At 39.8% G+C, this 24910-nt stretch overlaps 1 protein-coding gene across 1 annotated transcript in view; it reads left to right on the top strand.

Moving 5' to 3' along the window:
* TULP1 (TUB like protein 1) overlaps positions 1-24167 on the top strand; it is a gene marked incomplete in the record, with an annotated part of 83662 nt that extends 59495 nt beyond the window's left edge. The window contains 3 exon segments of the mRNA XM_072423088.1: positions 15921-16019; positions 23265-23436; positions 23948-24167. Of these exon segments, the coding sequence (XP_072279189.1) occupies positions 15921-16019; positions 23265-23436; positions 23948-24081 (405 nt within the window).
* Between the last annotated feature and the right edge of the window lie 743 nt (positions 24168-24910).

The raw sequence follows: 24910 nt of genomic DNA, 5'->3' as shown, positions 1-24910 counted from the left end.
GCATTGTAATTGTTTAGATAGGCGCCTATGTAGAGGAGCTGAACTCAGTTAACTCTTGCCCAACAGGAAAGAAATAAGTCATTTTAAAATATGCTTTTTTTTTAGTGCATGTAGATGTTTTAAACATTCAACAGCAATAGCACAAACATTTTTTTTTTAGGGCTAAGGGTAATATGTGTGCCATTAGAAAGAATGCTTTTTTAGGGGAACAATGACTTTTAATGCAAGCTCGACAGTGTAAAACTGCTGGGGATACAAGGCTCCAGCAGCGAGATCATTTCTGTTACTATTTTCCTATTTTAGTTGGTGAATTGAGCGAAGGCTTACGATTTTGGATCGCGAATACGAATGCGCGAGCGAGCCTCGGATTTTGCTTGGTGAATCCTTAGCCTTAGATGCTATTAGATCACACCTGCTAAATAATGCCATCTCTATGGTACCTTTTAGCCTTCTTTCCATCACCCGCAACACTTTATCGAAGATTTAATCTCAAAAGATTCGGGCTACAGGGCAAGACTACCACATATGTATTATTGTACCATTTGTCTTTGTTCCAGGATTCCATGTATTTCAACTTATTTACTGTTAATATTAATGTACCATATATTATTGAAATTTGCCCTTTCCTCTCTATCGGTGATCTACAAGATCTTTTAACAGGTGTAAGGTTTAGAGGGCGCTTAGCTGAATATACGAAGGATCTAATTTGTTTATTTTGGATATATTCTTTATTAGGAAGTTCCTTTGTACTCATCAAGTGTTCTAAACTTACCATATCATGTTTGTCTATAATATCATAAATAAACTCAAATCCGCTGTTACACCACCAATAAAATTGTGTTCTATCTTCCCCTTGGGAAAATCACAGGTTATTCCATAAGGGTGTAAGAGGGGCATATTCTGAGCATAAATTTGGTTTAAATTCAGTCTTATCCCACAGTATCAAAGAATGGTTTAATGTTTGACATCTCCTATATTGTCTTAATTTCTTTTGGATCCACATTAAGGATGCTAGACTTCCTCTTATGGTAGCTGTCTCTTCAATTTCTACCCATTGCGGCCTAATACCTCGCATAGTAGATTGTGAGAGTTGTGATATTTGGCCCTCTAAGTAATAATGCTTAAAGGATGGTACTCCCAAGCCACCTTGAGTCTTAGGTGTCAGCATAATTTGCCTCTGGTTCCTACTAGATTTGCTTCCCCATATAAATTTCATGACCTTTGTCTGCAGGTTATCTATATATGGCGGAGGAACCAGGATCGGTAATGTTTTAAACAAATATAAGATACGAGGGACAATATTTATCCTAAATACTGCTATTCTACCCAGCCAAGAGGGAGGTGTTATGGCTCATTTGTTCGGATCATCAAAGATTTTTTTGAATAAGGGTATATAATTTGCTTGAAATAGTGAGTTATATGCGGGGGAGACAATTTAATCCCTAGATATTGAAGAGTCCCAACTTAGTTTGAAATGATCTTTTACTTTTTCAACTTGCTGAATTGGCAAATTGATATTCAATGCTTGCGATTTAGCATGAATGACATTGAGTCCAGATATTACTGCGTATTCGTCCATGATTTTAAACAAGTTGGGTAGGGTGATATGAGGGGAAGAAATGTACATCAAGATGTCATCAGCGAATAAAGCGCACTTATGTTCCCTCGTACCACACCATATTCCCTTAATATCTGGATGTTCCCTAATTGCTATTGCCAGGGGCTCTATTACTAAAGCAAATAAAAGTGGGGAAAGCGGATATCCTTGCCGTGTTCCCCTCCTAATGTTAATATTGAATGAATTAAAGCCTCCCAGCACTATATTTGCTATTGGCTTATCGTATAGTGCCTTTAATATATTTACAAAATAATTTCCAAATCTATTTAATCAATTTATAGATAAAACCTTAAACATATATGTCCAAGAAACACTGTCAAATGCTTTCTGAAGATTTATGGCCAAAAGCAACGCTTCCCTCCATCCCCATTTGTATGTACTACTGGTATTAAATATATTGTACATCTAGTTTGATCAGATGCCTATCTAAAAGGAATGAAATATAAAAAAGCTCAATCGCATAGATAAGATCTTGGTCAATAATTTCAAGACACAGTTATATAAAGATATTGGTCTATAATTAGTCACATCTGAGGTGTCCTTTCCCGGTTTTGGTATCACACAAATATAGGCACGATTGGCTTCCTCAAGTTAAGGGTTGCCTACACGAATGTGATTATAATATTGGACTATATGTGGAATCAACTGTGTATTGAATAATTTATAAAAAGTATAAGAAAATCCATCTGACCCAGGAGTACTGTTAGTTTTCAGCAATTTCAGTGCTTTATGTGCTTCCTCTTCTGAGATGCGTTTGTCCATTAATTCTCAATATTTGGGTTTAAGTTTGAACAAGTTAGTCCTTTAAAGAAATACATCCAGGTCAGCCAGTGCTATATTCTGTTGCTTATCATAAAGAGCAGAATAAAACTCTTCAAATGCCTTTAAATTTTTTTCCGGATTTCAGTGATGCTCTTGTCGTCAGTAACATATTTAACTGAGTTCGTGGGGTTTCAATTTGATTACAGTTTACCAGGACAGAGTTTAACTTATGTTTCTTTTTTAGCAAATGGAACTCTTCCATTTTAGTCTCCATAAGTTTATCTCGTTATTTTTTTTTTTTGTTGTGTTCCTTTTTTAATAAGTTTCCTCCCTATGTACACCTTATGCGCTTCCCAGTTGTTAGCAGGGGAGGTATCTTCTGAGAGGTTAAAAGTAAAAAATTCAGAAATTGAACTTTCTATTTCAGTTTGTATTACTGGATCTAATATCAGACTCTCATTAGGCCTCCATCGGAAAGCAACTTGAATATTTCGAAGTCCCTTTAATTTCATGAACACGGAATCATGATCTGACCACGGGATTGAGAGAACCTTTGTTTTACATACCAAAGGGGTTTATTTAGTCTGAACAAAAATATGGTCTATTTGTGAATATTGATTTGAGCTGCACAGAAAAAACTGTAATCCCTTTAAGTAGAGTTCATTATATCGCCATATATCTACAAGATCATATTTTTAAAGTAAATAAGATAGTTTATGACTACTTTTAGGAGGGTGTCGATATTTAGAGGTACTGGTTTTATCTAGGATTTGATCCAACGCTAAATTAGAGTCTCCTAACCCTATTAAGGAGCAAAAGAGTCAATTTTTTGAGCAAAAGAGTCAATTTTATATAATAAAGAAGTGAAGAAATTAATCTGATTCTGATTAGGTGCGTAATTTGTTACGACCGTTACATTCTGCCCTAGGATTGATCCACGTACCAACAAATATCTTCCCTCTGGATCCTGAATACCAACATCCTGGGGTAAAAAGTTAAGTTGTCTTGCAAAACACAACATCACCCCACCCTTTTTTTATCAGATGATGCATGATAGTTTGTAGAAAATCTTATATGAAATAGACGTGGCATAGATTTAATCAAAAAATTGGTTTCTTGTAATGCCAATATATCTATTTTAAGGGAATTTTAATAATGAAAAACCTTTGCCCATTTATTTGGGGAACTAAAGCCTTTGACAGTCAAGACTGCTATAGGTAATGGTGCATTCTGAGTTTTCTTTAAAGGTTCAATCATCTCTAAAACAATTGGAAAAAAGTCATCATAAACTTATTCTTATTTAAGTGTCTAAAAGAGCAGACTAGAAATGATAGGTAGGGGCACATTAAAACAACATAGAAAAAATAACTTTTATTTTTTATCTTTTTGGATTTTCAGGTTCAAGCAACCCCCTAATTCTCTATTTACCTCTGGGGGTATGGCCCCCACCCAAGTATCCCAATCCATAAGGGCATATCCTTGTCCCATATTTATAGGGAGAAACCAACAGGTGTCTCACTATGTTACTCCCTGTCAGTAATACTCCCTACAATGAGGTCATGTATTACCCCCTCAGCTCTTCCCGCCTTCTTCAGAAAGAATCATATTACAAAATTAGTTTTGACAGCCCCAGTAGTGTTATCAGTCGGATATATCACTTTTTGTTAACCTTTTAGTTACACCGACTGACAAACATTTCTTACTTTTAGTTTATACAAAATATATTTACACCCTATTTCCTCTAACATTTCAGAAAATCAAATGACATTCAATTTAAATTTCCTAATTGATTCACTGTCTTTCAACAGATTTTAGTCTTTTCTTAGAACTTTGGCCAACCTTTTGCCATAACGGGTATAATGAGACTTGATCTGCTCAACCAAGTATGGTTGAGCAGAGAAAGAGGATAATATATCAAGCTTTTGTAATGACTGTTCCCCTTCTTCATAGGAAATGAAAGAGAATGTCTTTCCTCGATGTTGAAAAATAAGTTGAAATGTATAGGCCCAACGATACTTTATCTTTTGGGCACTAGAGCCTGGAGTTTCAGAACTTTCCTGCGTTGTATAGTAAAAGAGGAAATATCAGAATAAATTTGAACTCCAAATCGTCCATCATCACTGAGTCAAGTCCTCTTAAAGCCTGCATTAACATTTCTTTTGTAAAGTAATAGTGAAGCTTTACTATTATGTCCCTAGGGGGACCATCTAATTTAGGTTTCCTCAATGCTCCATGTACTCTATGTACTAAGGAGGACTTCAGATATGTCGGGCAATATTTCTCTTTATAAATTGCTTAACCACAGCTGATATATCTTTAAATGACTCTGGTAAGCCTCTGATGCGAAAATTGGCTGGTCTAGAACGGTTTTCCAAATCATCAATTTTGTACTGAAACTCTTCTATCTTAGCTTCCAATATAGATATTTGCTTTACATTTTGAGAGACTTTCAAGGTAGTATTGTCAAGGCTTTGTTCCATGGCCTCTATTCTACTTCCAAACTCATGCATGTCATTTCTGAATTCAGTAGTAATAGATGTAGATGTTTTTGCCAGTTCAGTATGTAAGAGCATTGCTAAGTGTGCATATAATCTTGATTCACTTTCAGATAGTGGAGTCAAAGTTATAGAAGGAGAACTCTCTTGAGATCTTACAGCAGGCCTTTCCTCCATGGGTTTGTAATTGGCAGACAACATAGATTCTCTATTGCTCATAGAGGAAGAAGCAGGGCTGTGTAATAGTGATTGACCCTGGGAAATAGCCTCCCTCTGGGATAAACCCAGAGAGTCCGAACCCTCCAAGAAGTCTCTAGGGACAAAGGTGGGGATGTCCAATCCAATTCCCCTGCATCCATGCTCCTTTTCCTACCTTGGTAAGCCTTCTGCACTCCTGATATTTCCACTTGCGGTGATCGCATTGTGTGGGACAGAGCCGGCCCACCATTTTAGCCTGTTCCTGAGAAACCTGCAGTCAGGAGACCTGATCTTTCGTTCCTTCTGCGCTCTTTCCCACCATGGCAGGGCAGAAGAACAGGCTGCTATTGCTGCTGCCACCGTTGCTGCTGAATCTCCCTCCCCACTCGAACAATCGCAGAAGCTGCTTTTGCTGCTACCACCGCTGCTCCTGAATCTCTCCCCACTCGAGCAATCGCAAAAAGCCACTGGGTCTCTGCATGCGAGAGCCAGATGTAGAGCCTTGAGGGAGCCGAGCTGTCTAGCGGCTCACTGCCATCATATTTTCTTCGTTTTTAATGCTCTGCCAGGCCTTTACTGCAGCAGCTTTCAGTTGTTGTTTGTTTGTGGGCCTTTTCTATCTGAAGTTTAGTCTTCAACAAGTGAAATGCATGCTTAATTGGGTTCAGATCAGGTGAGTGACTTCAAGAATATTCTACTTCTTTTCTTAAAAAACTCCTGGGTTGCTTTGGCTGTATGTTTTGGGTCATTGTCCATCATTGTGTTATGAAACGCCTCCCAATCAATTTGACTGCATTTAGCTGGATTTGAGCAGACAGTATGTCTCTGAACACCTCAGAAATCATTCAGCTGCTTCTGTCCTGTGTCACATCATCACTAGTGTCCCAGAACTACTGGCAGCCATGCACGCCCAAGCCATCACACTGCCTCGCCATGTTTTACAGATGATGTGGTATGCTTTGGATCAGCTGTTAAAGCTGTTCCACGCCTTCTCCATACTTTTTTCTTGCCGTCATTCTGATAAAGGTTGATCTTGGTTTCATCTGTCTAAAAAATGTTTTTCCAGAACTGTGCTGGCTTTTTTTAGTCCAATCTAGCCTTTTTATTCTTGAGGTTTATGAGTGGCTTGCACCTTGCAGTGCAGCCTCTGTATTTACTTTCATGCAGTCTTCTCTTTATGGTAGACTTGGATATCGATACGCCTACTTCCTGAAGAATGTTGTTCACTTGGTTGGCTGTTGTGAAGGGGTTTCTCTTCACGTTATAAATTATTCTGCGATCATCTACCACTGTTGTCTTCCATGGACGTCCTGGTCTTTTGGCGTTTGAGTTCACCAGTGCTTTGTTTCTTTTTCATGATGTACCAAACTGTAGATTTTGCCACTCCTAATATTGTAGCAATTTCTCGGATGGGTTTTTCTGTTTTTGCAGCTTAAGGAATAAGGGTAATAAGTTTAAGAGGCTTAAATCAAAACCTATGTGGCTCACAGCTGATGTTAAAAAAGGCATAAAGAATAAGAAAAGGGCATTCCAAAAATATAAAAATTAAGGATCACGTTCATCATTTGAAAACTATAAAGAATAAAACAAAAAAATATAAAAAGAAGATAAAATGTGCAAAACTTCAAAATGAAAGCCAGATTGCAATAGAAAAGTAAGTCAAACCCCCAATTTTTTTAAAAATATATTAGCAAAAAGATCAGATCTGACCATGTAGGCCAAAAAGGATGTCGCTGGGTTGGTAACTGGGGATAAAGAAAAAGGCAGATCTACTAAACACTTTTTTTTAGCTCTGTGTACACAAAGGAAAATGGCAGAGCTCAAGTCCAAATTTATAATAGCAATGTCACTGCCTTAAATGAGTCACAATGGCTCCGAATTGATATGATTGAGAAACAGCTGGGAAAAATTAAGGTTGACAAAGCACCAGGACCTGATGGATTACATCCACGTGTCCTCAAAGAGCTGAGCTCAGTTATTTCAAAGCCATTATTTCTAATTTTTAGAGGCTCTTTAGTCAGTGGCAGGGTACCCATGGATTGGCGTAAAGCCAATGTGGTTCCTATCTTCAAAAAGGGAGCAAAGTCATTACAAGGTAACTACAGACCCATTAGTTTAACGTCCATAGTTGGAAGGGTCCTAGAGAGTTTAATGAAGAACCACATAGAGAAGTTTCTGCTAGAAAATAATATTATAAGTGATAGTCAGCATGACTTCAAGAAAGACCGAAGTTGTCAAACAAATTTACTCTCTTTTTATGAGGAAGTAAGTAAATTGGTAGACAGTGGAGTAGCAGTTGATATGGTGTACCTGGACTTTGCAAAAGCATTGGACACTGTACCCCACAGACGGTTAATATGCAAGTTAGGGTCAAAAGGTTTAGAAAAGTCAATCTGTAAATGGATAGAGAACTGGCTTAAAGACCGCATCCAGAGTGTTGTAATTAATGATTTATACTCTGAATGGTCTAAGGTTATTAGTGGTGTACCCCAGGGTTCAGTGTTGGGAGCTTTACTGTTTAACATCTTTATAAATGGTATACAGTTTGGGATTAAAAGTACCATTTCTGTGTTTGCAGATGACACCAAACTATGTCATGGACTTAAGTCCATACAGGATGTCTATAATCTACAAGCAGACCTGGATGTACTGTTTGATTGGGCAGCCAAGTGTCAAATGACATTTATTATAGTTAAATGTAAAATTATGCGCTTGGGGGCTAACAACATGCATGCTTCATACTGTCTAGGGGGAATACATTTGGGGAGTAAGAAATGGAAAAGGATCTGGGGGTTCTGGTAGATCATAGACCTAATACCAGCATGCAATTCCAAGCTGCAATATCTAAAGCTAGCAAAGTACTTTCTTGTATTAAAAGAGGAATAGACTGCAGGGATGGAGAAATAATCCTGCCCCTGTACAATGCATTAGTCAGACCACAACTGGATTATGCAGTCGAGTTTTGGGCACCACTTGACAAAAAGGACATTGTGGAATTTTAGAGAGTGCAGAAAAGGGCAACTAAACTAATAAAAAGGAATGGAGGAGCTCAGCTATGAAGAGAGATTAGCTGAGCTGAATCTATTCTCCCTTGAGAAGAGATGTTAGAGGGGGGTATGATCACTAGTGTTGTTGTTCGAATTCGGGTTGTCCTAATGTTCGACCCGAATATGACCTTTCGAGATCGGATGGACCCAACCCAAATTTTGCTGAATTCGAATCCCCGAATTCGACCCTCCAACAATGCCTAGGGACCTCCCCCATGATGCAAAGGGCCCTCCAATTAGAGCAGGGATGCCTCCCTCCATGTTTGTTGTGGCAGGCAGCCGATGTCACTGCATACCACACAGGCAGCCATTGGCCTATAAAAGGCCAGGGCGTGCCTGCATTTACCACTCCTGACAGAGATTTGCTGATAGCATAACAACCTTTCTGTGCTGCTTGGCTTGCTTTGTCAAAGTGAAAAAAAGTGCTTTACTTTGTTAGACTGTGTCACACTAAACTATTAGATTGTTGGATTGTACTTTATTGGTGCAGTCCTGAAATCTACTGTACTCAGATAGGTAGTGTTTCACTGTTAGATAGATAGATAGATAGATAGATAGATAGATAGATAGATAGTCAGTCTGTGTGTTACATACATGCAGCCAGAGGCAGGGAACCCTCCCTGAATGCATGCACAGTATAACACTTGTACTGAGAGACAGACACACAGAAGCAGTGTATACTTCAGTATATAGTTTTTATGCATATTACAAACGTCACCACTGAAGCAAAGTGCTGCATACAACACAGCGCACTTGCATTTTTTGTGTCAACCCCCCCCTCAATCAAAAAATCCACTTACTGTACAAATTGACATATACATTTAGCATGTTAGCTTCAAAGTATTTTGCAGGGTGTCAAGCAACATAATAAAAAACATTTCTACAATGTCTAGCCAAGGAGGAAAGGGCCGCTTTGGCAGGGGTGGCAAGCAAACCAGTATGAGTTTGTTTTTAGCTGCAGACCCAAGAACAAGAAGCGCTGCTGTTGGTGGTGGGCATCCAATATTGCCACACCAAGCACAAGACATAGTGGAGTACATGACCCAGCCTGGGTCTAGTGATTGTTTTGACGTTTCAAACATCATCTCAGACATGCCTGCCTACTATGTATAGTCCATCCAACCACCAATCCAGGAAGAGGACGAGGTGGAAGAGGATGAGGAGAACATTGCAGGCATGGGAGAATATTGTGGGTACATTGCATCCATCCACCCAAACACAAGGCGGCATGTTCTGTGGATGGCAAGACCAGACCGAGGAGGAGGACGACCCTGTGCTGCTGTTCAACCCACAGGGGTGTGGGTCCAGAATTACCTCAGCTGTGGGTAGTTTGAGCCACATGACAGCCTTCATGCAGGAGTGCATAGCCAAAGATCCACGCATAGAACACATAAAAACAAAGACTGACGACTATTGGATTGCTACATTACTGGATCCACGTTACAAGCCTGAGATACAACAACTGATCTTGCCCCAATACAGGGGACCTAAAACGCAGCACTACCAAGAAGTGCTTGTAAGGGACTTGTGCTCAGCCTTTCCAGCTGCCAGCAGCAGCAGGGATCCCTATGGCAGTTCCACCAGCCATGGGAGCCAAACAACTGCTTTAAGCGGCATGGGTGGCAGCAGCAGTAGAGGTCGTCTAAGCCAAACTATGCAGGCTTTTTATCAGCAGGAGCAAGCTGCCAGTTGTGCAGCAATTGCCAATGACACTCAGCAGTGGTACTCAGTCATGGTACAGGAATACCTGAGCTCTGCATGGCACATCTGCAACCTGCAAATCCAGGACCCACTGAGCTAGTGGGTATCCAAGCTTGAGCAGTGGCTGGAACTGGCAGAACATGCCATTCAGATCCTTGCCTGCCCAGCCGCAAGTGTGTTATCTGAAGGAGCGTTCAGTGCAGCTGGGGGCGTAGTGAGTGGCGCAAGGATTCCGCTCTCCGCAGAAAATGTTGACCGAATCACTTTTATTAAAATGAATAAGGCTTGGATCGGCAATGACTTTAACACCCCCTCTGCAGAGTGTACTGATTAGTCGTCAACTGCTGCACTGCCTGCTGACACCTTGATGGGAAGAGCACGTTCACAGACTTTCGGCATCTCCTTCTACTCCTCCCCCTAGTGGCCCTCTACCTCTACTCTGTCTCTGAGGTCTATAACTTGCAATGGAGCTGTGTAACTGGCAAATATTTTTTTTACCGAGCACCCCCCTCGGGGCCCTCTGCCTTTATCTACTTTGAGGCCTATTTTAGTAGAGAAATACAAACATTTTTCTATCCTTTAGGATAGATAGCAAGTGCTATAAAAATAAATACCTGTATTTTGTTTACAGAATTTTTTTTACAGAAATACAGAAATGTTTCTGTTCATTTTTAAAGATAGCAAGTGGTATCAGAATTAATTATCTGTATTTTTTTACAGAAATAAAGAAAATTTTATGGGTTTTTAGATAGATACTAAGTGCTATCATAATGAAATATGTGTATTTTTTATGGATAAATATAGACATTTTTCTGGCTTTTGTGATATATTGCAAGAGGTATAATTTAGGATTCCTCTTGCAATCTATCACAAAAAAACTAAAAATGTCTGTATTTCTGTAAAAATATTACAGATATTTTATTATGATAGCACTTGGTATCTATCCTAAAACCCATAAAAAATTCAGCATTTCTCCCCAAAAAATAGAGATATTTCATTCTGATCCCACTTTGCTATATATCTCCAAAGCCAAAAAAATTCTATATTTATCTTCCAAAAATCTAGATATTTAATTCTGATAGCACTTTGTATCGATCCAAAAGACCATAAAAAATTCTATATTTCTCTACAGAAAATACAGATCTTTAGTTCTGATCCCACTTTGCTATATATCCCGAAAGCCATAAAAATTGATGTATTAATATACGAACAATACAGATATTTAATTCTGATAACACTTGGTAGTTGGTATCTATCCAAAAGCCCATAAAAAATCATATATTTTTCAACAAAAAATACAGATATTTAATTCTGATAGCACTTGGATAGGTATCCTAAAACCCATAAAAATGTATGTATTTATGTGAAACAAATACATATATTTAAGTGTGATAGCACTTGCTAGATATCCACAAATGATAAAAAATGTATGTATTTCCCGGCGTATTCCACCAAGTCCGTTCCCTTTTATGTGGTTTCACTAGATAGTTAGTATGGAAAGTGTGATTTACATTAATCCATTAATGTCTCAATTAGCTACAGCTTCTACACTGTCCATAGAGGTTATGGCCTCAACCTCAAATGCCGTCCACGCTCCGTAACAGGGCCCACCGCCTCCTACTGCCTGTTACTGCTGCCCCCTTCCCAGTACCCAACTCTAGATGCAAGATACTAATGCAGTCCACGATCTGTCTCAGAGCCCACCGCCTCCTCCTCCTGCTGTAAATGATGCTGCCACCTGCCCAGTACCTGACTTTAGATGACAGAAACTAATGCCGTCTACACTCCGTCTCAGAGCCCACCACCTCCTCCTCCTGCTGTAAATGATGCTGCCATCTGCCCAGTACATGACTTTAGATGCAAGAAACTAATGCCGTCCATACTCCGTCTCAGCCCACCGCCTCCTCCTCTTGCTGTAAATGATGCTGCCGCCTACCCAGTACCTGAGTTTAGATACCAGAAACTAATGCCGTCCACACTCAGTCCCAGAGCCCACCGCCTCCTCCTCTTGCTGTAAATGATGCTGCCACCTGCCCCCAGTACCCGACTGTAGATGCCAGATACGAATGCAGTCCACACTTTGTCTCAGAGCCCACCACCTCCTCTTCTTCCTGCTGTAAATGATGCTGCTGCCTGCCCAGTACCTGACTTTAAATACCAGACACTAATACCGTCCATACTCCGTCTCAGAGCCCACCGCCTCCTCCTCCTGCTGTAAATGATGCTGCCTCCTCCTCCTGCTGTAAATGATGCTGCCGCCTGCCCAGTACCTGACTTTAGATGCCAGAAACTAATGCCGTCCACATTCCTTCTCAGAGCCCACTGCCTCCTCCTCCTGCTGTAAATGATGCTGCCATCTGCCCAGTACCTGACTTTAGATGGCAGACAATAATGCCGTCAATACTCTGCCTCAGAGCCCTCTGCTTTCGAACCATGCTGTTAATGCTGCTGCCTGCCTAGTACCCAACTCTAGATGCCAATTACTAATGTCGTCCACACTCCGTCTCATTGCTAAATGCCTCCTCCTCATGCTGTTACTGCTGCTGCCCAGTACCCAACTTTAGATGCCAGTTACTAAAGCCATCCACACTCCATCTCAGGGCCCACCGCCTCCTTCTTCTGCTGTTACTGATGCTGCCGCCTGCCCAGTAACCGGCTCTAGATGGCAGTTCCCAATGCAGTCCCCGCTCCATCTTAGAGCCAACCGCCTCCTCCTCCTGCTGTAAATGATGCTGCCACCTGCCCAGTACCAAACTCTAGATGCCAGGTACTAATGCCGTCCACAGTTTGTTCCAGAGCCCACCACCTCTTTCTCCTGCTGTTACTGCTGCCACCTGCCCAGTACCCAGTACCCAGCTGTAGATGCCAGTTAACAAGGCTGTCCATGCTGCATTTTAGAAAGTTACAGCTAGCAGATAGGAAAAGTTAGTGCCCTACAAAGCAATGTCTCCACTAGCTACAGCTTGTACACTGTCCATATAGGTGATGTTCTCTACTTCTAATGCCCTCCTTGCTCCCTCTCAAGGCCCACCGCCTCCTCCTCCCAGTACCCATCTCTAGATGCCAGTTAACAATGCCATCCAGATTACTCAGGGCCCACCGCCTACTCTTCCTGCTATTACTGCTGCTGCCTGCTCACTGTCCAGTACCCAGCTCTAGATGCCAGGCTAGACTCAAGCTCAATAGGATTTTCTTTCCCCACTGATTCCACCAATCCACGCTTCCTTTCATGTGCTTTCACTCAATAGCAGGCCCTGAGACGGAGTGTGGAAGGCATTATTAACTGGCATCTAGAGCTGGGTGTAGTGCATCTTTAATGACACCCCGAAGTGTGTAATCTGAAATTTGTGATTGAATGTAGAAGGCCACGTCTTCTGCTTAATCCATCGGTACCACGCTTTATCGGACTGAATTTCTGTGTATGTTACCCCAGAACTGGGACGTGGGACAGCAGTCCCTCTGTATATGTTGGGGGGGATGAGAAGGGAAACACTGGTATATTTAATGGGAACCGAGAGGTCCTGGATGACCACATTGAGCCATGAAGTTATTGAGCTCAGCGGACGTCCGGAGACTTCTCCACAACAAGTATGTGGCTGTCCTGGGAGACTCCATTCAAAGATCCGTCAACAAGGATCTTGTGAAAATACTGCAGAATGATGACTTTCGGACTGAGAAGCAGCTGAAAGGGAAGGGTGACATGTCATTTGCAAACGACACGTTGGGGGGATCTCTGGGTTGAATGCACAATGCCATAATTTACCGCCAAGTGCGTCATTACAGAACTGACCACCAACTTGTACGGTTCTATTTCCTGACCCGTGTTTCTTCGGAGTACATAGAGCGCGTGCTGGCCAACTTCCAACATGGACCTCAGTCCGAAGTTGTCATCATAAACTCGTGTATATAGGATGTTATCAGGTATCATGAGCAATCACTGCAAATGTACAAAACCAACCTGGACCACCTGTTTATTCGGCTCACCGAGGTGCTGAGCCCCAAATGTCTGGTGATATGCAACACGTCCATGACTGATGGATTCAAAGCTGGTGAAGTGCTAGAGTACCCAATTCCTAATGTGCGCTGGGACATCATAGAAGGGAATTTCTACAGCGCCACACTGGCAGATTTGCACCAATTGGATGTGATTGACTTGCACTTCCACTTCCGATCCAGGGTTAAAGATGCCACCCACTCGAATCAGCTGGCTCATCGGAAGTATACCTGCATCCTGATGGCTCATATTGATTAAGCCTGGGGCGTGCAGCAGGAACAGCAGGAAGAGGAGGCGGTGGGCTCTGAGATGGAGCGTGGACAGCATTAGTAACTGGCATCTAGAGCTGGGCACTGGGCAGGCGGCAGCAGTAACAGCTGAGGAGGAGGTGGTGGGCCCTGAGACGGAGCGTGGACAGCATTAGTAACTGGCATCTAGAGCTGGGTACTGGGCAGGCGGCAGCAGTAACAGCTGAGGAGGAGACGGTGGGCCCTGAGACGGAGCAAGGAGGGCATTAGAAGTTGAGGCCATCATCACATAGACAGTGTCGAAGCTGTAGCCATTGGAGACATGAATGAATGAACGAGATTCCAATTTGTCCCTACCAAGACGGTATTCTGTTGGTGGGCCACCTACCTCAGGGCTCTAGTACTACCAGGCAGTATTATGCTAACCTGGACCAGCTGAAGGAGGCAATTAAGATGAAACAAGATAGAAAGTTGATCAAAGGGATCCTTTTTTGCAGGACAATGCACCTGCGCACAAATCCAACGTTGTGGCTGCCAAATTGGAACACCCTGGGTTTCCAATTGGTCCACCATCCCCCCTACTCACCTGACCCAGCCCCTTCAGACTATTATCTGTTCCAGAATTTGAAGAAACACCTGAAGGGGCAACGTTTTGAGGACATTTCTGATGTCAAAGATGCTGCTGAGAGCTGGTTTGTGGCCCAACCAAAGGATTTTTTTTTTTGAATGGCCCAGAAAAGCTGCAACTACGCTGTAGTGTATCAGTCTCAGGGGGGAATATGTTTATTCATAACTCTGGCTCTCTTCTTTTATTAAATTTAATAAATATTTCGGTGAATTATGCCTACATAACATCGTTTAGGCCTACAATGTAAAATAAATTCTCATGAAAGACAATGTACAGCTTTTATACTATAAATTCAGAAAGAAATGAATGGCCCAGGAGGGTAAACACTTTAGTGTTCATAACTTTATACTCTTTTTAGACCAATGCAATTTTTACTTTTACGTTTACTTTATTTATATTTAGTTATAACTTTGGCAGAATGTAAGCTATATATAAATATATATATAATTGTAAATATAAATATGTATATAAATGTATGCTGCAAAATGGCGAGAATAACAGTCGGTAGTATGGGCAGAAGGAAAGGAGAGGAGAGGGTGTGACAATGGGTACTTTATGCAGAAAAGCAGTATGGTGGGTATTAGAGTGGGAAGCATGAGCAGGGGATGAGTGAAGAGGGTATGACAACATGCAGCATTCATAGTAAAGGTATGCCAACGGTACAACAGCAGACAGCATGTGCAAGGGATATGACTAAGGTCTGTATGTGTAGAAGAGGCATGTGGTGTGTATAGTAATGGGTTCGACTATCCGAACCATGCTGGATACAAAAATTACATCACTATGGTGTTTCAAATGATTCCTTTAACCTCAGGATTTTAAATTGCACATTCACCACCTAACAATAGTGAATGTGCAATGTAAGTGTTTTCTACAAATGTGGGGTGAATGTGCAGGTAATGCCGCATTACTGGGTTAAAATTTATAGCTTATATAGTGATTAGAACTGGATCACAGCTGGATTTTGTTAATTTTGAGGTTACATTGCTCTATATTGCCTGTAGCTTCAGAGGTTAGTAAGGGCTTGTTTTCAACTTCATGTACTGTTTATTAAAAAAAAAAAAACATATTCTAGTCACAGGTGCATTCCAACAAATACAACACTATTTATACAGCTAAAATATATTATTTGCTGACATTTTGTGAGATTTAGTCTTTTTATTATCCACCCGTACAACACAATTGTGAATTTTTTTGTGCAGAAAAAAATGTTTATTTTTTTTTTGCAGGAAACAAATGTTTTGGGTTTTAAAGGTCCTAGGAAAATGACTGTGTTAATACCAGGAATGGATGAAGAATGTGAAAGGGTGCCGATTCGTCCACGCAATGTAAGTAATATATTGCACAGTGTTATTATTTATTTATTTTTTTTTTATGCAAGAATTAGGCATACATGGTATGGACACAGCTGGTAAAATATATGCTCTAGCCGCTCTCTTCGCTTGATGACCTACTACTGACTTCCACACTCCCAATCTCATCACACACATGGCTCCAAGACTATTTCTAGAGCTGCCGGGACTCTCTGGAATGGTCTTCCTCGTCCTATTCAGCTTGCTTCTACTTTCTGCTCAATTGAAAAAAACCCATTTGTCTTTTGAAACCCTCACTACTTCCCATATCTCCCCTCCTATTGTGTGTTACTTCCCCCACCTCCTAGATTGTAAGCCCTTCAGGGCAGGGTCCTCTCCTCCTGTGTCACTGGCTGTATCTGTCTGTCAATTGCAACCCCTATTTAATGTACAGCGCTGTGTAATACGTTGGCATATATAAATCCTTTTTATTTATAATATTAATATTAATAATAATAATAATAATAATAATAATACAAAAACACTTACAAATACAAAAACAAAAAGAGTGAAACACCAGGACATATCATCTGATGAAAAAAATCCCTAGTTTAGTGTGAACAAATCAACAAGTCCAAAACATACAGAGGCCTAAATATTAAACACAGACACAGGAAAAAAGGGTGTAAGAGTTCCATGGTCATGGTAGTATCGCTTTTAAACTTAAGTTTATACAGTTTATCCAATAAATATTGGTGTAATAGTCTGGAACCAAGATCTGGTGTACTATGGTGATTTAGCCATGGCGTCCATATCGTAAAGAAAATCTGTAGAGTCTCTGGTTATAGCAGACATTCTGTACAGGATTATGGTTTTTGTGACCCTGGATAGTACTGCCGCAAAACTGATTAAGGTCTTCTTCCATGCTGTGGCTATTACCTGCCTCGTGGCCAAAAAATCAAAGAAAACCAGTTTACGGGAATGCCTACATTAAGTGGGAATAGTTTAAAAGGGCCTCCCATGGCTCAATGAAACCTGCAATACCATTCTCAAAGGGTAAAGACCCGGATCCAGAGACCTCTAGCCACAGGGCACTCCCACCATATGTGTAGGAATGTGCCTAAAGCTCCACACCCCCTCCCTGAAACAACTGATAGTACTTGCTGAAACAATTTCCTAAGGGAGCCTATTCCACACTTTCACAGATCTTACTGTGACGAATCCCTTCCTTATCCAGAGATTAAACAACCTTGCCTCCAAACACAAAGAGGGCCTTCTTGTCCATTGTCCTTGACCTTAAAGTGAATCATTGGGAAGCAAGTTCTCTATATGGAACATTGATATGGGGTGATCATATTTCCCCTAAAATGTCTCTTCCCAAGGAGAAAAAGATCCATTTCAGCTAATCTTTCCTCATAGCTGAGGGGCTTCATTCCTTTTAATAGTTTAGTTGACCTTCTCTGCACTCTTTCCAATTCCACAATATCCTTTTTGTGAACTGGTACCCAAAATTGGGCTGCACATTCCAGATGTGGTCTGACCAATGCTCTTTACAAGGGCAGGATTGTGTCTTCTTCTCTGCAGCCTATTCCTATTTTAATACAAGAAAGTACTTTGCTAGCTTTAGATATTGCAGCTTGACATTGCATGCTATTGCATTGCTAGGTATATGATCTACCAGAACCCCCAGATCCTTTTCCATTTCTGACTACCCTAAATGTTTCCCCCTAGACAGTATGAAGCAGGCATGTAGTTAGCCCCAAGTGCATACATTTACATTTAGCAATATTAAATGTCATTTGTCACTTGGCTGCCCAAACAAACAGTACATCCAGGTCTGCTTGTCGATTTATAGACATCCAATATAGACTGAATTCCAGTACATAGTTTGGTGTCATCTGCAAACAAAGAAATGCTAAATCATTTATAACAAAGTTAAACAGTAAAGTTAAAAGAGTATTTGCAACATGTGCTTTTTTGATAGGGTTTTTTTAGGTACTTCCAATCTCCGAATATTTATACACACACAATTTAAAATTCATTAATGATATATGATAGAGCAAGCAACGAGGTTGGGGTAAAATGGGTGGAGTTGAATGTGGGGATGCACATTACTCAATTAATTTGGAGTCTGCTATGGGCCCCCAGTGCTAAGGAAGAAATAGAGAATCAACTACTAGCACAGATAGAAAAAGCAGAAAAAAGTGGAAATGTTTTAATCATGGGGATTTCAACTACCCTGACAGTGACTGGAGTAATGGCACTACAGGAACAGCAAAAGGGAGGAAATTATGGATTTAATACAGGATAAATTTATGGTACAAATTATGGAATCCCGAACTAGAAATGATACTCTGCTGGACCTAGTTCTTTCTAATAATGCACAGCTTATAACCAATGTGCATATAAAGAAGAATCTAGGTAGCAGTGACCATATTATGATTTTATTTAATGTAAGCTGTAAACAGAAAGCAAAAACAGTAAAGATAAAAACAATTAATTTTAAAGAGAGCAAATTTTCCATTATTAACCCCCCTAGCGGTAATCCCGAGTGTGACTCGAGGTGGATTTTACCTGCAAATAGTGGTAATCCCGAGTCACACCCCAAAAAAACACTTACCTTGCTCTGTTGTCATCCTCTGTCGTCCTGCTGGTCCCCGAAGGTCCTGGGACACATCCTGCTTCTTCGATCCCCAGCCATACAATGCAGAGACGATCTCCAAAGTTATCCAAGCTATTTTGTATTGGATTCAATACAAAATAGCTGTATTGAGTCCAAAAAAAAAAAAAAATGAAGGATCACAATTGAAAACTATAAAGAATATAACAAAATGTAAAAAGGAGCTAAAATGTGCAAAACTTTACAATGAAAGGGTTGGTAACAGGGGATTTTATCTCTGTGTACACAAAGGAAAATGGCAGCGCTCACGTCCAAATTCTCAATAGCAATGTCACTGCCTTAAATGAGCCACAATGGCTCAAAATTGATATGATTGAGAAACGGTTGGGTAAAATTAAGAGGAGTTTCTGCTAGAAAATAATATTACCGTGTTTCCCCGAAAATAAGACACTGTCTTATATTTATTTTTCCTCCGGAAGACACAATATGGCTTATTTTCAGGAGATGTCTTATTTTTATTAAGTATTTAAGTATTTTATTTTTATAAGTATAATTTATCAGGCATCCAGTGAGAACTGGGTCCAATCTGCACAGTGGAGCTGGGATGATCTCTCTGGGCTCAGTAGCAGACTGCTTGCTGAAGCTTTTCCCCTATCCCCTGGTGTTTGTGTGGGGTGAGAGAGACCCACAGACTGTTGCTTGTCAGTGCTGGGGAGCAGCAGCTTTACTGGTGTTTGTGGAGGGTGAGAAAGACCCACAGACTGTTGCTGATTGGTGCTGGGGGAGAGAGACCCATAGTGCTACAGGTACGTCTCCCATTCTGCCAAATCTCAGCCCTGTGTATGCAATTGTTTTCCCCTGCAACCCTCATCTGATATTGTATATGGTACGTCTCCCATTTTTCTATGTCCCCTTTTATGCCTCAGCTTGCAGCAGGCAGAGAACGACACGCCTATCACTATGTCTTATTTTCGGGGTATGGCTTATATTGCGCAAATGCTTAGAAATCCTGCTACGGCTTATTTTATGGGTATGTCTTATTTTCAGGGAAACATGGTATAAGTTAAAGTCAGCATGGCTTCAAGAAAGACCAAAGTTGTCAAACAAATTTACTCTTTTAATGAGGAAGTAAACAGGTAGATAGTGGAATAGCAGTTGATATAGTGTACTTGGACTTTGCTAACGTGTGTACTGTGTACTCCACAGATGATTAATATGCAAGTTAGGGTGAATAGGTTTAGAAAAGTCAATCTGTAAATGGATAGAGAACTGGCTTAAAGACCACATCCAGAGAGTAGTGATTAATGATTCATACTCTGAATGGTCTAAGGTTATTAATGGTGTACCCCAGGGTTCAGTGTTGGGACCTTTACTGTTTAACAAATTTATAAATGGTATAGAGTTTGGGATTAAAAATACCATTTCTGTGTTTGCAGATGACACCAAACTATGTCATGGAATTAAGTCCATACAGGATGTCTATAATTTACAAGCAGAACTGAATGTACTGTTTGATTGGGCAGCCAAGTGTCAAATGACATTTAATATAAATAAATATAAAATTATGCGCTTGGGGGCTAACAACATGCATGCTTCATACTGTCCAGGGGGAATACATTTGGGGGAGTCAGAAATGGAAAAGGATCTGGGAGTTCTGGTAGATCATAGACTTAATAACAGCATGCAATTCCAAGCTTCAATATCTAAAGCTAGCAAAGCAATTTCTTGTATTAAAAGAGGAATAGACTGCAGAGATGGAGAAATAATCCTGTCCTTGTACAAAGCATTGGTCAGACCACAACTGGAATATGCAGTCCAGTTTTGGACACCACTTCACAAAAAGGACATTGTGGAATTGTAGAGAGTGCAGAGAAGGGCAACTAAACTAATAAAAGGAATGGAGGAGCTCAGCTATGAATGGTCTAAGGTTATTAGTGGTGTACCCCAGGGTTCAGTGTTGGGACTTTTACTGTTTAACAATTTTATAAATGATATAGAGTTGAAATAAAAGTACCATTTCTGTGTTTCCTAATGACACCAAACTAATGTAATGGAATTAAGTCCATACAGGATGTCCATAATCTACAAGCACACCTGGATGTACTGTTTCATTGGGTAGCCAAGTGGCAAATACCATTTAATATAGATAAATGTAAAGTTGATAGGTATATAAAGGTCGATAGGTATAGAAAAGTCAATCTGTAAATGGATAGAGAACTGGCTTAAAGATCGCATCCAGAGAGTTGTAATTATTGATTCATACTCTGAATGGTCTAAGGTTGTTAGTGGTATACCTCAGGGTTCAGTGTTAGGACCTTTACTGTTTAACATCTTTATAAATAATTTAGAGTTTGGGATTAAAAGTACCATTTCTGTGTTTGCAGATGACTCCAAACTGTGTAATGGAATTAGGTCCATACAGGATGTTTATAATCTACAAGCAGACCTGAATGTACTGTTTGATTGGGCAGCCAAGTGGCAAATGACATTTAATATTGATAAGATAGAGAAATGTGAAATTATGCACTTGGGGGCTAACATTATGCATGCTTCATACTGTCTAGGGGGAATACATTTGGGGGAGTCAGGAATGGAAAAGGATCTGGGGGTTCTAGATCATGGACTTAATAACAGCATGCAATGACAAGCTTCAATATCAAAAGTTAGCAAAGTACTTTCTTGTATTAAAAGAGGAATAGACTGCAGAGATGGAGACATAATCCTGCCCCTGTACAAAGCATTAGTCAAACCACATCTGGAATGTGCAGTCCAATTTTGGGTACCAGTTCACAAAAAGGACATTGTGGAATTGTGCAGAGGAGAGAGGAACTGTGCAGAGGACATTGTGGAATTGGAAGAGTGCAGAGAAGGGCAACTAAACTAATAAAAGGAATGGAGGAGCTCAGCTATAAAGAGAGATTAGCTGAACTGAATCTATTCTTCCTTGAGATTAGAAGTTTAAGGGGGGATATAGTCACCCTGTATCAATATATAAATGGTCAATATAGAGAACTCTCTTCCCAGTTATTCACCTTGAGATCATTACAAAGAACAAAAGAGCACTCTTTGCATTTGGAGTACTGCAAGGTCTGTGAAAATGTGGAATAGGCTCCCTCAGAAAGTAGTTTCAGCAACTACTTTAGATTGCTTTAAGAAAAAACTGGATGCTTTTCTAGAAGCACAGAATATAACTGGGTATTCAGGCTTTAAAGTAAAGATAGCAGTGACCGTTGATCCAGGGAACATCCGATTGCCTCATGGAATCAGGAATTTTTTTCCCCTGTTAAAGCAAATTATACCAGGTTTTGTTTTGCCTTCCTCTGGACCAACTATGTCTATGTGGTTTTATATCTGGGATATGTTTATTTTCTCCAGTGGTTGAACATGATGGTTTTTTCAACCTGATCTACTATGTAACTATATTTTTTTCCTAAAATCAATAAAAACAACCACATTGGTTAACATACATCAAACATTTTTTTTTATATGTATACAGGCTTTCTTTGTGACAATTCTCTTTCATGAAGGCAGTTTTGCACTGACATCAGGAATCGCCGAGGGACGCGTACACGAACGCCGGGTATTCTAATTCTTTCCAAACTTCTGTACTTCCATGCAAAAAGTGTAAATTTTTTTGCATGGAAATTTATTTTAGATTGTAGGCTATAATTCACCGAATTACTCAATAATTACTTTTAATTCACCGAATTACAGCATAACTCACCGAAATATGTCCAAAATTTTATAAATTTTATAAATTTAATAATAAAATTTTTTTTATTAAAAAAACATAAAAAAAAGTTTAAAAAAAAATAGTGTATAATGTAATGTAATTGTACAGTAGCTTATATAATATATATATAATACAATTATATATATATATTATATAAGGATTTCTTTGTTTTGGACTCAATACAGCTTTTTTGTATTGAGTTCAATGCAAAGCAATTTGAATTTCCCGCCCCGCCTCCCGCCTGCACCGACGCATGCAGCGACGTCACCGGAAAACCCCAGAGATCGTCACTGCACTTGCCGGATGAAGACTGAAGACAGAAGACGTGTCCGGAGGAGCTGCGGCGAGAAGGTGAGTATTTTTTTTAGAGATCGACGCTGAAACAGAACAGATCATCACAGCGGGGACCAGGTAAGTGATGGGATTTAACCACCCGACAAAGTTCGGGTTTAAAATTAAAATTTTTAAACCCGAACCAAGGTCGGGTTTAACGGTCGGGTGGTTAAATATATAAAATGAGACATAAAAGGATCATCCATCCATTCACAATTTCTTTCAGATACCCCAATTCACTGCTCTTTTATCCTGAACATATATCTCCCTTTTCAAGGTATTGCTTCCTGTATTGATCAAAATGGTGTCTCCTTTTTATATCCTTTACCAGAGCTTTCACCGCGGTGTAACCACGCCTCTGGGTGTGCCTCCAGTTATACCTATATTAGTCCTACCTTTTTGTTTCCCACGGTATGCTTGCCAAAGTAGCTGTGACTTGCATCCAGGGTTATTCATAATTAAATACATGCAGCAGTAAAAAGAATATACTCTATGTATGAAAAAAACAGAAATTCATACAATTACCATACATAGATGTGTCCAAAATTAATTTTATTGTTCCTTCACTTTACCTGATATCCCCTCCTTCTGAAAGGACAATGATGGATTACTTCACCAATGGCAGAACAAGAACATGGAGAATGTTATTCAACTTCACAATAAGAGCCCTGTTTGGAATGAGGAAACACAATCCTATGTGCTCAACTTTCATGGACGTGTCACCCACCCTTCTATCAAGAACTTCCAGATTGTCCATTCTGATGATCGTAAGACAGTTTTCCAATCTATGACAAAAAAATGTGCTATATCTTATGTTGTTAATACACTGAAAGATTTAATACAGAATGTCATAATTGTTCCACATTTATGACTGTGTTTATCATACAGACCATACATGTGACAGATTTTGTCCTAACTAATACAACAGCATTTTCATTCTCTAAAGAGCATTGTGTGATAAAAATACAAAGTCATAGGCTTTTTTCCATGTGCCGTATAACTGTTGCTGACTGCAATGATTTAGAACCAATCAGTGTGAACCCTGTCAGCCCAAAGTGTTCACTAGTATCCACATTGTGTGCTTATTGATCACCTGATCACTAATATTGGTGTGACATAAGTATAAATCTTTTTCTTAAAGTACTGTGCTTATTCTTGCTTCTGGAGTGCATAATATTAACAGTGCAAAACATAGATAATCGCTGAAAGTCAATGATAGTTATCCCTCCCCCTCAAAAAACCAAAAACCTAATATGTTTATTTATTTATTTTTTACAGTTGAATATATCATCATGCAATTTGGTCGTATAGCTGATGATGCATTCACAATGGACTACAAGTACCCCATGTGTGCAGTTCAGGCTTTTGCTATTGCTCTCTCCAGTTTTGATGGGAAATTGGCATGTGAATAAAAATCCAAAAAATTATTTTCTTGTAATGCTTATGTGGTACTAGAAAAAAAATATTTATAATAAAAAGCAAAAAAAAAAGTCACAAAGATTATTTTTTCTTCATGTCAAAAAATAAAATCTCCTTATAGAAACTATCATAATAAACAATACAACTGTATAGTATTATGTAGCAGTAGTGGAAAGCTTGAAAATTAAAAAGGGCTTCTGGTGTGTGGACAACATAGAGAACTGACTAAAAGGACTGTGTAAAGCACTTCAACACCTGGAAAAGTTGGTCCTGCCGTATTTTTGCAAGTTACCTTGACACACATTAAAAAGAAAGTGAAAGTAAAGCCCCATTATTGGTGTAAAGCTTTGGCTAAAGCTGTTTTTAAATGCCAGGAATGGAAAATAATTCACTTCAAAAAAATCACTAGTGTATCAGAACCTAAACATTGCTTTCTAGCCATAGATATGTGCTGAAGGTAATTTTTATTTCAGGCATTTTTTCATTTTTCTATGTCCACAAATATCAGACATACAATTTTTATTTCAAAAATGAAAAATTGTTGTCACACTTACCTGTAATTTTCCTTTCCTGTAAACTCCTCCTGACAGCATGCACACATAGGTGAGCTCCACCCCTTGCTCTCCACAGGACCACTTTACCAAAGCAATAAAAGTAACCTCTCTCTGCCCTGCAGGTGTTCTGTAAAAAAGCTCGTGACAGGATAAGGGAGGGAAACATGCTGTCAGAAGGAGTTTACAGGAAAGGAAAATTACAGGTAAGTATGACAACAATTTTCCATTTTCCTGATACTCCTACTGACAGCATGCAGACATGGGATGT

Source organism: Pyxicephalus adspersus, chromosome 1 (assembly GCF_032062135.1).
Source record: "Pyxicephalus adspersus chromosome 1, UCB_Pads_2.0, whole genome shotgun sequence".
Classification (NCBI taxonomy): Eukaryota; Metazoa; Chordata; class Amphibia; order Anura; family Pyxicephalidae; genus Pyxicephalus; species Pyxicephalus adspersus.
This window is presented reverse-complemented; position numbering and strand designations above follow the sequence as displayed.